At 47.1% G+C, this 15,252-nt stretch overlaps 1 protein-coding gene across 4 annotated transcripts in view; it reads right to left on the reverse strand.

Moving 5' to 3' along the window:
* The window catches only part of VPS8 (VPS8 subunit of CORVET complex), a 66,864-nt gene that overhangs the window by 24,897 nt on the left and 26,715 nt on the right, over positions 1–15,252 (reverse strand). For all 4 annotated transcript variants that reach the window (XM_064666674.1, XM_064666672.1, XM_064666673.1 and 1 more), the window contains 11 exons: positions 14,962–15,004; positions 14,180–14,252; positions 12,194–12,313; positions 11,546–11,617; positions 8,972–9,091; positions 7,999–8,055; positions 7,547–7,629; positions 6,175–6,259; positions 5,071–5,169; positions 2,703–2,792; positions 2,228–2,274 (listed from right to left, as the gene is read on the reverse strand). In XM_064666674.1, the coding sequence (XP_064522744.1) occupies positions 2,228–2,274; positions 2,703–2,792; positions 5,071–5,169; positions 6,175–6,259; positions 7,547–7,629; positions 7,999–8,055; positions 8,972–9,091; positions 11,546–11,617; positions 12,194–12,313; positions 14,180–14,252; positions 14,962–15,004 (889 nt within the window). The remainder of the gene's footprint in view (positions 1–2,227; positions 2,275–2,702; positions 2,793–5,070; positions 5,170–6,174; positions 6,260–7,546; positions 7,630–7,998; positions 8,056–8,971; positions 9,092–11,545; positions 11,618–12,193; positions 12,314–14,179; positions 14,253–14,961; positions 15,005–15,252) is intronic.

The raw sequence follows: 15,252 nt of genomic DNA on the forward strand, positions 1-15,252 counted from the left end.
GCTCCGTGGGGTGATGTCCATCTCCAATATAACCATCCAAACATCTCCCCCTGCCATGTTCTTCCCCAAAAGGAAGAGATAAGTGCTGGTTTCTCAAAAAACCTGGCACAAGGGAGCCCTGCAAGTGTCACAGGCAGAGAGAAGAGCCCTTGTAACAGAACTAGAAGTTGAGGTATCTGCTAATGTATTTATAAATCCAGAACACTGTGTTGCTAAATAAGTTAATATTGTTGGTATAACACACAAACACATCTCACTGTGTTTGGGCTTTTTTAGAGGAAAAAACCCAAGAGTTTAAAGTGGTAAGGTAGCAAAGGCTCTGATTAATGAGCTGAGCAACCCCCACTACATTCTTTTTTTTCCTAGGGCTGCTTTATGCTACAAACATATAGACATTTGGTTTTAATTTCCCCAGGCAATTCCTGTTAACCCTGTTTCCTCCCTGCCCCCCTTCCACCTCCTCTAAAATAAATCTCTAGCTAAATTAAATGGGCCAAATTAATCCCTAATGCAATTCCACCAACTAGGATCGTTAGACCAGCACGATGAGTTGTGTCCCCATATGATAAAGCAATCATTTGTATTTGAGACCTTAAAAAGCTCATTTTCTGCTCTAAGAGTCTTTATTTTAATAAGAATCTTGTTCAAAAAAAAGCATATAAACATTTAGATTGACTGAAAAGAGACAGATGTTTTCAGCAGAACCTAATCACTGTTTTATGTATGAATATACTACAAAGTGTAGGTGTTTCTGCAGAGCAAGATTTTTCCTTCTTCCCTGCCTCTCTCAGGATCCAGTTCAGCTCCTTTCAGTAGGTCTTAAAGGAAAAAAACCTCCCAGCACTGAGAACAGACCTGGGGACCTGAGTGTTAGTAGAAAAGGGCCACGTGGACCAAAGCACCTCATGGCCCATCAGCCCTGGGGGAAAAGCAGGCATCTGTGGGAAGCTGAGATGCAGGAAGTTGCTCCCCATTGCTGGTTTGAACATATCACATGTTGCTAGTGATTAGAAGGTAAGTACAGCAGAAATGGGGCTATTTAGCTCTAATTATGGCAGAGTGAAATTAGATACGTTTATTACTCAGAGATTACGGGAGGCACTCTGTGCATAAGATTAAAATCCAGGTTAATTACTACCTTCACTGGCTCCCATTTGCTGCAAGTGATAGCACAGCATAAACAAAGTCCTACTTAACTTCCAGCTGGGTTTCATTTCTGCTTAACTTCCTTTTTTATTTAATTAATCATTTATTGACTAAATCACCTAATTTCGTTCCTATAAAACCCAACCAAGATATTTTCTGGGCAGAATTCTGGTTTTGTTTTGACTTCTAAGGTACACAGGAGGTATGGAAATGAACACCTTCCACACAAACATGGCTGTAAAACTCAGGAAATAACAAAACATGTCTTTGGGTTTCAACGTTGTGTGTTGGGTTTTTTTGCATTTACATCTGACAAAATCCAGAAAGTGAGTGATTAATTCCAGCTTTTAGCTTCCAAAGAATGCTTTGTATTACACTTCAAGAACTAAATACATTAGCACTTGGACTTGGATAATATTACCTTTTCCTCCTCCTCCTAAAGCACAATTAATTTGTGCTTTAACGATTGCTTGAAAGCAACTGGAGCTGTGCATACACAAATGTCTTACAAAATAAATAAATAAAATCAAGGTCTTGTAGCATTTGAAACTGATTCAACAGAAAGAGAACAGGAGCAGATGGAGCAAGCAAGTAGGTAAGAGAGGAGCTTGCAGTGAGATATGGCAGCAGTTCTGAAACAGGACAAATCAAAGATGTCAACAGACCAAAATGCTTTTCTGTTTGTGCTAAACCTGGGCACCTTGGTCAAGTAATGGACCAGTGGGTTTCTGGAAAGGGCAATGGCAGGTTCAGTCCCAGGGTCCCCATTCCACAGCCATTCCCAGCTCCCCTCAGTGTGGGGGAGGCACACTGGAGGCACTGGAATGCACTGGAGACACTGGAATGCACTGGAGACACAGCACTCCCCAGGCAGGCAGCTCCAGGGGCTCTGCTGGAGAACACTCCCCAGAACATTTAATTCAGGGCTGTTCTGCTCAGCTTGGGGCAGTTTGAGGAGCAAGTCACCTTTCCTTAACCTAATCTTGCCTCTAGGCTGACTACTGATGCAGTGTTTCAAAGGAACTGGTTTTAATCCATGTTTTCAAGTGGTAGTTTGTAAACAGTCCCAATTTCTACATACCTTGGATCTAGGAGACTCCTCAGGAACTGGAAGAGCAAGAACTGGTCCTGTACAACAGGGAGAGAATATTATTATTCTAAATACTGTGCCATAAAGCAGTGATTCCTGACCTATACCCATTACAGAAAACACACTTCACAGCTGGTCCCTGCTGAAGAGGCTGGTTTGGGCATGTCCTGCACAAATATTCTGAGGATTTATTTGCTGACAGTAACTCTGCTCTATGAGTGCAAGCCATATCGAGCTCCAACTAAAAGTTCCAACCAGCAGCTCTGAGATGGTACATTTTTATGGCCAGAACTCTACAAACAGGGCAAATCATTAAAATGTAGCAATTCCTGCTGCTGAGGAGCCATCACTTTTTTTCCTTCTGTTTCTGGCACAGCAGCAACCAACTTACCACCTAATCTCAGCAATCACTTCCTAAAGAATGGCAAGAACAGAAGCCCCCAGTTCATGGAGTGGGACACTTCACCTGGAGGGTGGAGACGATGCTCTCGATCTGCTCACTGAAGTGGATGGCTGCCAGCTCAGCTGCCTTCCCTGGGCTCAGCACCAGCAGCTCCTTTGGGAGGGAAGCACAACAAAACCACAACAAAAACAACCTGCTTTTCATTCCATGGGCAATATCATAGAATCACAGAATCAGCTGGGTTGGACGGGACCTCCGAGATCATCAAGTCCAACCCTTGATCCAACCCCGCTGTGGTTCCCAACTCCCACCTGGCTCCCCCCTCCTGTCAGGGAGTTGTAGAGAGTGAGGAGGTCTCCCCTGAGCCTCCTCTTCTCCAGGCTGAACAGCCCCAGCTCCCTCAGCCTCTCCTCACAGCACTTGTGCTCCAGTCCCTTCCCCAGCCTCGTTGCTCTCCTCTGCCCCTGCTCCAGCCCCTCAATGTCCTTCCTGAACTGAGGGCCCAGAACTGGACACAGCACTCCAGGGGTGGCCCCACCAGCGCTGAGTCCAGAGCAAGAATCACTTCCTTGGACCTGTTGGCCACACTGTTCCTGATCCAGGCCAGGATCCACTGGCCTTCTTGGCCACCTGGGCACACTCTGGCTCCTGTTCAGCTTCCTGTCCATCCCCACTCCCAGGTCCCTTCCTGCCTGGCTGCTCTCCAGCCACTCTGTCCCAGCCCGGGGGGCTGCAGGGGGTTGTTGTGGCCAAAGTGCAGGACCCAGCACTTGGCCTTGTTGAACCTCATCCCCTTGGAATCAGCCCAACTCTCCAACCTATCCAGGTCCCTCTGCAGAGCCCTCCTGCCTTCCAGCTGATCCACACTCCCCCTCAGCTTAGTGTCATCTGCAAATTATGCAGTGTCACCAAGTCCATCCCTGCTGTGACTGCACCTTTGCCCAGATGAAGTGTAAAATAAAACACCATCACACAAAGAGTGAAGCTGGAAAAAACAGAAGTTTGTAAAATGGCATTTTGGGAAGCTGATGATTTTAATACCCAAAAAGCCTTGGAGAACACAAAACTCTTCACACCAACTCAGTCCTAAGGAGAGGAAGTCATTCATGGGGTTTTCTGACAACTGCCTTTCCCCCCTGCCAAAGGACATTCCCAGAGCCAGCAGGAGAGAGGGAACAAAGCCCTCACCTGACCCTCAGGAATTTCTCAGTCCAATGGCAACAGTGTTTAACAGGTTTGAACTGACCTGAACTAGAGGTTTAAAAGCAACTTTCCTGTAACTGTTCACTGTGACTGACACCTGTCCAGACATGAAAAAACACTAAACAACTTCTTTACTGTAATAGAAAGAAAAAATAAATCTTTTAAATGCCTGTGGCTTTGCCTTCTGTCAAACTTGAGCTAAAAAGCTTCCCACCATACAAGTTTAGAAAACCCAGAATACAAGCTTTCTGCTTCTAACCCTTCCAGATGCAGCCACACTTCCAAATAAATGAGAAGCAACTGCTTCAAATCAATACTGTGTACCTGGTAACCCTTCCCAAAGACCCCTGCTGAGCCTAAAAAGGAGAAAACATTGCTTTAGTGAACAAAAACAACTGTTTTATAACAGTAAGAAAAATTTCAGAAACATACATGTGGGCAAAAAACCAACTGAAGAAGTTCCTTAGCATTAACTTGTCTGAGGACAGAAAAGGACCACTACTGTGACTGAAGAGAAGCCTTAGGGTTTATTTTCAAGATAAACCTCAAGGGACTATGGCTGTTTAGGATGATGGGGAAAGTAAAAAGTGGCACTGACCACAAACTCCACTTTCCTGGCTTATCTCCAGATCACCCTGGAGGGGACTGACACCACCTAGAACTACAAGTATTATGGATTCCCCACATCTACTGAGGGGACAATTATTTCAGGCACATCTCCATTCCCTGAAGCAGACAGAGATTGAAGACATGGGAAAAATGATGAGCTGGAGAAGTCTAGCAGCAATCTGTGTCTTAGAGAGAAGCCAAGACCCCATCTTCCCACAGGTCAGAAGTGCCAGGGTGCCAAGGTTGAACGTTGCCATCACTGTAAGATGAGGAATTGGACACCACCCACTGTGAGGTCAGGAATGGCCATGCCCTGACCTTGCTGCTGCTGGAGATAAAAGACTTGCTAATGGATCCCCTCTCTGCTGCACAGCACTCAGGAGCCATCACCCCCAATTAAGGCTCCATTATCCAAAGAACAGCAGGAAACCAGGAAACCAAGGAAGCCAGCCTGGATCCAAGGGCTGCACTTACATGAGAGCACTAAACCTTAGGTCAGAGCTGCCTCCACAGCTGTGACTGAACACTGGTACACTTGTGCTCACAGAAAAGCACCAGCAGATCCCAGAGCAACCAGCAGGAGCTGAGGGCCCCTGGGTGCAGGATACACTGTACCTACCTCTATGTGCTCCAGAGCTTTCTGCCACACCGACTGCTTTTCCTCAGCACTGTAGCCAGGCATGGACAGGATGTTGTGAATGTAGTTGAAAACTTCTTCCTGCAAGGCACAAAGCCATAAATGCTGCAGTGTGTTCTGCAGCACTGCTGACAGCACTGGGCTTTGCTAAGGGAGAGCCTTTCTAACGGCCTTGGCAGGGCCCCAGGGTAGCCCTCCCTTAGCAAGTCAGGATGAGTTATCAGCAGGAGAGGTTCTATGTCTCTAAACAGCTCCTGAAGAACTGCCAGGGAAAAAGAGCCAAGAGGAACCCCATGCTAATGTGTTAAGCACTGAGGTCAAAGAGAATTGTTCTTCCACTATTAGAAATGTCCCCCTCTTGCTCACAGGGAAAGAGGACAGGACATCACACTCTAGCCAGGAGCACAGGCAGAGAAAGAGCACCCTGTCAGAGGGTAGGTCAGTTTTCCCAGCATATTCCTGAATCCCTCTTTGACATCAGCCTCTGCCCCAGGCTCTCCTGCACTGCCCTCAGCTCAGATGCTCTCCTGTACCGTGGTTTCTGACCATCTCACTGTCACAACCCTCTGTTCCAACTCCTTCACCCACACAGCATTCAGCATCATGGTTTTGTAAGGAGCTGGTGAGCTCACACTTGCCATACTCTCATCCCAACTTCTCTTGGTGGTAGGGAAGAGAATACCTCAAAAAACTGAGGCTGATATGCAACTCAAGCACCAGCAGAAGGTAATTGTGAAGAGACAGTAAGGGCAGAGAGATGTGTGCAGGGGATACAAGAGTGGACCGAGGGCAGAAGCCAAGTAGTATTGCAGTTAGCCACATCTGCAATAAATCCCACCTTGCACTCAGGGTTTATGTACTAGGATTGATTAAATTTTAAAATAGAGGAAAACTCTGAGGCTTTAAAAAAAAAACAACAAACAGCTCCTCTCCAATACACAAACACAAAAAGCTTTGACTATAACTAAGAGAGCTCAACTGTAAAGGACATCTTTAAGTTAATTATGACAGAAGAGCAGGGCAGTTGTGCCCATCACTCTGGCCAGCAGGACAGGCTGCAGGGCCAGGAGCAGCAGATTTCCTCACCTTTCTCATGGGGTCCCGCAGGTAACAGCCGATGATTTTGTCATAGCGGAGCTGCCGCTCGTACATGAACTCACAGATCTGGAAGCTGAAAGGAAAAAACTTCCCATGTTAGGAAACCCCCACTCAGCTGAGCCAGCAGAACAGGAGGCAGCATTGGGAAGCATCTTCCACGGAGGTGTTCAGCACACAGGCTGGGTGGCTCCTGCTTACAGATGCCATTTGGTACCAACTGGCCTTTATTGAGAACATTATCACAGAACAGAGAAAACTGGAGTTACTGAGGTGAGAGACAAGGGACAGAGGACAAAAATCCTCAATGACATCAGGTTTCACAGGTTCTGCTGTCAGAGGTGACCTCTCTTATTCCCACAGCACTCTGCTCTAAGGTAGCCCAATCCACAGAACTCATCTGAAGAAACTCACTGAACATGACTCAACAGTGTGTCATAACACAGCCTCCTACCTTCAAATTTTAACAAACAGCTTCAATATTTTGAGGCTTTGGATAAAAACAGATGTAACTGAGGCAAAACAAATGAAAAGTCTGATAAATAATATTACACTACAGCTCTGTTAGCTCTGATGGAAGTGGCTGAGCTGGGGGGGGCTGTCTGTCAAATTCTCTGAAGAAAGCACAAAAAAATATATTTATTGAAAAATTGGATGGAGTCACTCCTTTTAGGACACAGGCATGGCAGCCCCCACCACTGCATGCCATCCCTCTGGTCCTTTGTAGCACAATGGATTCATTCATGTAACACCCAAACTCACAACGTGGCTGAAGGTGCCCTCCCTGGCTGGCTCTGTTCAGGCACGACAGACTTTTTCTGGAATCATAAAGCATCTAAAGGAGATGCTGGAAATTTTTAGCCTTTCCAGACACTGTTTTTGTCTCTCCTACTCACTTCTAAAACAAGTACCACGGGGGTGGCTCCAGACCCCATCGTGCTTTTAAATCCACCTGTGGGTCTCATCCCAACGAGTCACCTCCATCTGCCAGTGGCGGAGCATTCCAGTATCCAACTATACCCCTGCACAAAGCCAGGGCTCCGGGACAGGGAATGCCAAACCTCATCAACTCCCACAGGGCTTCTCCTGAAGGGTTTCCACAGCTCCACCCCCTCCTTTCTCAACAATGCTTTCTGTAAGAACACCCAGGACAGACAGAACGACTGGGACTAAACGTGACCGTCTCGAATGAAGCACGTGAATGTGAACGCACAGGGAAAACCATCCCAAACACAGCTGCATGGGAGGAACAAGAAACGTGGAGGGGAAAAAAAAAGCTGTGGAGGAGATTTAAAGGGAGTATTTAAATATCACACACAAGATCTAAAGGCAGCATTTAATAATAATGTGTACAGCAACTTACAACTCAGCTTTCTCTGCCATTTGGATAAGACGGCTCTCCTCAAACTGCACTATCCCTCCTGCCTGGAGCAGCTCCAGCAGGACCTGCAGAGATTGGACACCAGTTATTTATAGGGCAGCAGCAGCTGGACAGCCAGTGCCATTACAAGTACTCTGCTCCTGCTCTTGGTATTAACACAGGGCTTATCTTCCTGACTTTTTAATTGATTCTCCATTAACTAGGAAGGCCACGGGCTTATCGAGAACTTCTCTGCTCCTGCTGCTGCCAGGGTTCTCCTGCAGGAATGCTGGGGCAGGACCCTTCCCTCCTGCTGTGCACAGCACTGCCCAGTTCTTCCATGCTGGTGTCTCTGGCACATCACCTTCAGCCAACACGTGCTCCCCGAGGCCAAACCCTGCTCCCCAGCCCGGCCTTCCCTGGTGCTCCAGGAGTGTTCTCCTGAAGGCCGTTACCTGCTGCCTCTCGGAATGGCGGGAGTCGTCATCCGGACTGCACAGGAACTCCAGGACCTGCACCAGGGGCACAAGGTGGGGTGAGTCAGGCCTGGACAGCCCAGCTGGGAGCACAAACCTCAGAGCAGATCCTGAGCATCAGCACAGGCAACAGCAACACGACACAGCGGGACAATCTGAGCGTACTCCCTACCTGGCCTCGTGCCTAAACTGGGAATACTGGAGTAACCAAGGACTCCAGGGGGGAAACAAGTGACTCTGCACCAGGATCTAGAACCAAACTTTGGGGATCCCCAGGAATGCAGAAGAGCTCATGGAACCCCGTGGTCCTGCCTTGAACTACACACCAAACAGCTGCAATCACTACACTGACCCTCCTGATTTCTCTCCTGGACTGTGCCATCTCAGCCAGAAAAACAGGAAATCCTGCAATTCAGAACATTTAATATATCTGGAATTAAAGTGTTTAATCCAAAGCCGTTCAGCCTCCACAGAGTTCTTTAGTCTTTAATTACAACAAAGGACACGTATTTTGTGATTTGGTTTTTATTAGTGTCTATATATCCATGTTATCATCATAACACAGCTGCTGTAGCCAATGAAGCCTCTTCCCCAGTCCCAGGAATTTCTGAGACTTCATCTAGGATATAAACTTAACCCATGCAAGCTTCAGGCATCCATTAGTGCATCTCAGACTATTCCCAACAGCAGAGAAGGGTAGTGGCTACACAAACTAAAAACTACCATATAAACATGCTCTATGACCTCACTAATGTCATTTTAGTTGACACCCCTTATAGAACCCCAGGATGGTTTGGGTTGGAAAGGACCTTAAAAGACCAAGCCCCATCCAACCTGGCCTTGGACACTTCCTAGGATCTGACCCTCTTTCTCCCACAGTTCCAGCCAAGCTAAAACACAGAGCCCACTGCTTGGAATGTCACACACACACACACACACAGAGGATACTTGCCTGGTCAAAAAGTGTCCTGTTGACAAACAAGGTGTTGTTGGGCTTGGCAAGCTGACGGGCCAGGAAGGTGAAGAGACAGCCAACCTGTGATGGGGTGAAGTCAGAGTTCTCCACCATGACCTGAGGAGCAGCAGAGAGAAAAGGGAAAAATAAACCCACAAATGGTTGATTCTGCAGCTGCCTTTGGGAAAGGCATCAGAAATTGGGAAAGCAACAAGAAATCCCTGTACAGACATGGTGTCTCCTCCTACCCCAGACATCCACACCATCTCCTGTGTGAGTCCATCCAGAAGGTGAAAAACTTATGAAAACATAAGTCACCTGAAGACACAGACAGTGGATGACCCTTGCTAAAGCACCTCTGTCCTCAAGCTGAATTGACTCCACCTCCCTGCCATAAACTTCTTGCACGTTCCTGGGTTTGGGGTGTGAAGGGGCTCCAAACTCACATTTATCTCCATCTCTGCAGCCTGTGCTGATCTCTGGACACATAATAGGGCTTCTGAACAGAGAAATGTTGTCACGTGAGTAAAAATATAATTATTGTAGGAGAAAAAAAAGATACATTTCACTTCAAGCCCCAGGCACTCACCACTTCAGTTGTGGTGGGCAGAGAAGTGCTCTAATGGCTAAGAAATGGCTGCAGGTTTGGGGAAAAGCTTTTCCCACATTAAATTAGCTGTTAGTCTATTAATATTTTGAGAAACTTGTGGCTGTGCTGACTTGAAATTACAGTAAAAGGAAATATCTAAGAGTCACTACAAAGGAGATTTGAAACTCAAGAAGTGCTTGTCACTTGTCTGGCACATAAAAAACGAGCATGATGTGTCCTGACTTGGTGTCTCAGACTTCTAAAAAATCCTGAACACCAAGGGAGAGTGAAATGCCCCTGTTTGGAGAGTCCCCTCTAAGACCAGTGGGTTTAGCTGGGAGGAAATCCATCACCTGAATAACTCTGTCAGCTGAGGTCTCAGAATTGCTCCAGCAAAGCCCAGCCATGGAGCAGCTCAGTTTATAACCTCAGTCAGTCACAGCTGGGGGGATGCAGCTTAAAGTGATTTCTTAAAGTGACCAGAGTCCCAGATTCCCATGAGATGCCCATGGTTATGTGACACAAGTGGAGGGAGGCAGGTCAGACACATTAAAGAATCAAGCAGAGCTCTGCTTCAAACACCAGCTAATGCAACCATTCTTTTCCAATCTTCATTTTTTGTTTAAAAAGGCCATTTCATGGGGGAGCCTTGACAGAACAGTGTTACCTAACAGCACTAAAAATATGACTCACTAAAACAACTGGAGTGTTTGATTCATTTCAGCTTTGTTTTTCACAAGCTGGGTCCTCATCAGCCAATGTGCAGGTGAAAATACTGTATCCCTGAAAGAACAACTCCACAGAGGCTGCAGGCCAGCCACAAGGACTTGCTAAAACACCATTTATTTGGCAAAGCTCAGATCAGTATTAGCAGAATGTCTGTGTTGACCAAACTGTTTTGGAAGTGCAGCTATTAACTAGGCAGGGGTTTTTTTGCCAATGACAAATTTAAATTAAAAGCTCCAAGATTTTTTTTTTTATTTTTATCCAAAAAGAGGGCAGATTCCAGACCAAGGAACTAACACCAAACTGTTTGACTGAAGATGCAGTGCTGCAGCACCCCTCTCCCCTCCAAGAGCGGGGTGAATTCTGGGGTGGTGGAGCACAGAGCAGGGCTGGTGCCATGGAACACACCCCCAGCACCTCTGGAGCATGGCTGCAGTGCCACCTCCTGCTGCCAGCAGCTCAGGGCTCAGCAGAGCAGGGGCTGAGCCAGTCCAGGGGGGACAGCCCCCTCCCAGCCCATCCACAACCCCCCCCAAGGGGCACTGTCCCACCCAGTGCAGCTCTGCCACCCCAGGCACTGATGGGGAAATGCTACTTGTGTTATGTTCAGCCATAAACCCCTCCAAGTGGAGTCCCTCATTAGTGCTGACAGCTCTGCAGGGAAGGAGAAGGTGCTTGGCAGGGAGAGCTTTTCATGGAACATCCATTGTGAGCAGGGGCTGCACATGACAGTGATTTCTGGAGCATCAGGCTGAGAACTCTGACATTCCTCTTCTCTCCCGTTTACTGAAGATAGGCCTGTCATTCTGGGAGTGCTCCCTCCCAAACACAGCACTCACAGACACGGGGAGCAGGGATTTGGCAGGAAAGCACTGGCACCCTGCCAAGCACAGGATTCCTGGGACCTTTTTTCCCCCCGCTCAGAAGGAATCGGGGAGTGGATTCCATGAGAAGCAGATAAAAACAAACTTAACAGTGCAAAGAGGAGAGATCTGACAACAAAGTACAACCCAGGCGAAATCACAGACAGGAAAGGAGACCTCTCTGTCACCATATTTAACATGCATGAATCATCACTTCCAAATATCCAAATGACATCCTTGGCTGAGGTGAATCCCTGCTCCTGCCCATCACCTTCCCAGAGGTGCCAGCCAGGGCAGGACTGCAAACACCTCACCCAGCTAACAGGCTTTACTGCACAGTGCTGTACAATCAGCCAGATGCAAACACAGAGGTTCATTTTCAGGCACACTCACCTTCAGAAGAATGTCCACAATTCTCTGTTGATATTCCACAGCTTGCTTGTCATTCTTAAAGTCCTCAAAAGTCTGCAGGAGGCAAAACACTGACACCTTGAGCAGAATGCTCTCAGAACACCAGCAAACACAAAGCAGCCACATCACAAAGCTGACAATGCTGTGAAGTCCTTCCTCTGCATATCCCTAGGCAGCAGGTTCCAAGGTATAATTTGGTCTTTTGTAACTATCAAAATGGTATTTACATATTCAGGTAAAAGTAACAGGTCCAAACAGACAGAGGAAACTCAAGAAATCTGGAAAGGTAGAAAAACAGATCTCTGTGCAGGAGAAAGAAGTAGGTACTAGAACACTCTTTACAAACCCATTATTCTTGTTTTACCTGTGCTTTAAGGATGGTCTCTGCTACCAGAGCCTTCAGTGTGTAATGTCACGTTCATCAATTTATATTTAAGGACATAAAAGGACTACTATGATTCCCCCAACAGAACATCTCATAGAACATGCATCAAAAGCTGTTCCTGCCCCAAGCCAGGAGGTGATGGTTGTGCAAGGCACGAAGTCACTAACAGGAATGCCACAGGTGGTGCAGCCATGTGATGGAAGAGCTGGCATTGCATTTTCCCCTGGGGGTCAGAGGTCTCTTACCAGAGCCAGGACATTGAGGAATTCCCGGGTGTCGAAGTGCAGCAGGGTCCGGACATAGGGATACACCTCCTCATCCACGGAGCCCTCCGCCGAGTGCAGCCGGATGAGGAACTCAAACACCTGCCAGGAGAATTCCAGTACACATTCCCTATGGATTTCACACATTGGCAGCACAAGTGCATGGGAAGGCAGCATTGTTACCTGCCTTGCACTGAGGCTTTCAAGGCCCTCAGGAGCCCATCAGGGTTCCTACTGGAGTGATGTTTTCTGCTGCTTGTCAGCAGGAAAAAAATTCCCCCTCCCTCAGACTCACCGACCAATTTAAGATCAATCAAAATTCAAGATCAAACAAAAATTAAGGCTTATTTATACTTGCAGATGGAAGTGTGTGAAATTAGAAAACTCCCTCCCCTTCCTGGCAGCTTTCCTGAGAAGCCGTGCAACTCCTCCTTATCCAGGGCACAGCTCTCCTTGTCAGCAGTTCCCTTGGGAAGAGCCAGTCACTCTGCCCCCTCACTTTGAGGCACAAAGCTTTTGGCACTGCAAAGACTGACTTTGAGGTGCTATTCAATTCTCTGTCTCCTCCACTGACTTTGCAGTTCCTGAAATTCGAGGTTGTCTTCCAAAATAAAGGAAACTCCCTTTACTGAGCCTCTGCCAGAGGTGCCCAGACCCTCCCAGGGAACCAACAGGGCAGTGACAGCTCCAGGTGCCTGAACAGCCTCACCCAGAGCTGGCTGCCAGCAGGGAGGGAGCAGACTGCTCCAGGCTGGCACTTGGGAATATGTGTGAGATACACACTGGGATCCCACGGACACCTGACAGGCAATGTGCTCTCCCAGCCACCCTCAGCAAACACCACCTGCCCTCATTTACTCCTATCCCGAGCTATTTTCCTTGTCACCACAGTGACAGTGAAGCCAGCAGGAATTAGCAGCTTGACTTAGGGACCCACACCTTCCCTGTTGGCTTCCTTGATCCTGATATCCACCTGCCAGCTGGGAATGCTTCAGGAAACAAACCCAACCCAGCAGACAGAAAGGTGTTACTGCAGCCCAGCCCTCAGGGCTCACAGAAAGGAGGGGCTGAGGGCTCCTCCCAGAGCTGCTGCTGCTGCCTGGGCTCTGCTTCCAGCTCAGGGGTGTGCAGGGGACAACCTGACAACCTTGGGAGAGGGAAACAGCAAAGGACAGTGGAGTTTGCACAGCCTCTGAGGAAAGGGTCTGCAGTAACCCAGAGCCACCAGCTCTGGATTAGGGGAAAAAAACCAAACCAAACACAAAAAACCCACACAAACACAAACCTGCCCCACAGCCAAAAAATACCTGTGCCATTGTACTGCAAAGAGAAAGTGCAAAACACAGTGTACCTCCTCCTACTGAAAGCCTGAAACTGAAGGGAAACGATAGAAACCCCAACAGATTTTTGTGGTAAAAGTGGACAGGAACTCTGGAAAAGCTTTTACCAGCACAGAGGGATGATAGGGAGCATCCTCTCTTTTAAGAAATTGTCTGAGATGACTCCAAACGAGTCAAAAGCCTCAGAGAAACCTACAACCAAGAGCTGCTTAGAGAGACATTTCCACCCACTGTTAATCCCGTGTTATGTGCATTTGAAAACAGGGAAGATCCTCACCTATTTGACACGTCATAGCCAAGTTTAGGAAGAAGAGAGAGTTACAAATTACTGGTAACTGGTAACTTTGTGGTAAAGAATAAAATAAACCCAATCACCAAGAACTCTAAGTTCCCACACCCCAATTTACAGTTGAAAGAAGAATATTAAGTTTAAATGTTCAGACTGCAACAACTGTTTGATTTCATTCTTTAAAAACTAATTTGGTATTTACAGGAGGATACACTCATATCACAAGGATGCAGCTATTAGACTGATGATGGTTTTGCCTCAAAGACCCATGAAATAAGACATATGCAGCTTCTTGCAAAAACCTCATATGGGAAAGTTGCCTTCCAAAAGGTTTCTCACCTGATTTTTCACCAGAGGTACCAGATCTTCAGGAATATCTCCCAATGGATATGCACGGCCTGCCAAGCAGCAGCTACAGAAAAGGAGGGGAAAGGCATTTTAACATGTCCAGGCATTAAACAGATTGAGGGGAACTGATTTTTTATTTTCTGAGTTAGTTTTTAGATTAATCTTAAAACAGGGCAAACCAATTTATTTTCTAGATCATGAAAGCAAGCACTGCAGGCAGCACTGCTGTTAATATACACTGAGCCAACACACTGCAATTATTTGCATCTGAGGTGTCATTTCACAGCAGAAAAGTGCTGGGGAAACTCAGGATTTCTCACAGAGTTCTTTACTTTTGAATTTTAGGAGCGACTTGCTGCAAATGACAGGCAACACAGCAAGGAGCAACTGAGCAGAGCCATCCCAAAAGGCAGGGCAGCAGGGCCAAAACAGCTGCTCAGGCTGTGGAGGCCTCCTTGCTCCAGGAGCACCATGTCACACCCAGGACTAGACTGCCTCTAACCCCGTTCTGAAGATAAAAACATGGGGCTGGCATATCAGCAGTAACCCGAGCTCTGCCTCCAGCTTGATCCTGCCTGTCCCCTCACACCAGGTGCAACAAGAAGGCATTGCAAATTTAAGTCAGCTGCAGAGAGGACCCACTGCTGTTTTACACACCCTCCCTATAACATTCTGCAACTACAGCATAAGAGTTTAGCAAATTTAAATGTAGCAAGTTTAAAATCTGGTGCCACAACTAGGCAGCACCTCACCCCCTCCCCGAATGGCCTTACCTTATATACACAAGCAGCTTGTTGCCCATTATCACCTGCTCATCTACAAAACAGAAATTATTTGTCACCTTTTCTTCACAAGACAAGAGAGATGCAAGTCTTCTCTCAGCTGCTGGCAAAACATCTCATCTGCACGCAGAGTTTCACACACAGTAAACAGTACCAGAAGACTCTTCTGTTCTCCAAGACCCTTACACTGGGTATGCATTCCCTTTTTGCATCTCTGTTGGAAGTGACTAGGAATATTCAAAACATCAAAACATCAAATAAAAAATAGACACCCTCAAAGGA

Source organism: Pseudopipra pipra, chromosome 10, assembly GCF_036250125.1.
Source record: "Pseudopipra pipra isolate bDixPip1 chromosome 10, bDixPip1.hap1, whole genome shotgun sequence".
Classification (NCBI taxonomy): Eukaryota; Metazoa; Chordata; class Aves; order Passeriformes; family Pipridae; genus Pseudopipra; species Pseudopipra pipra.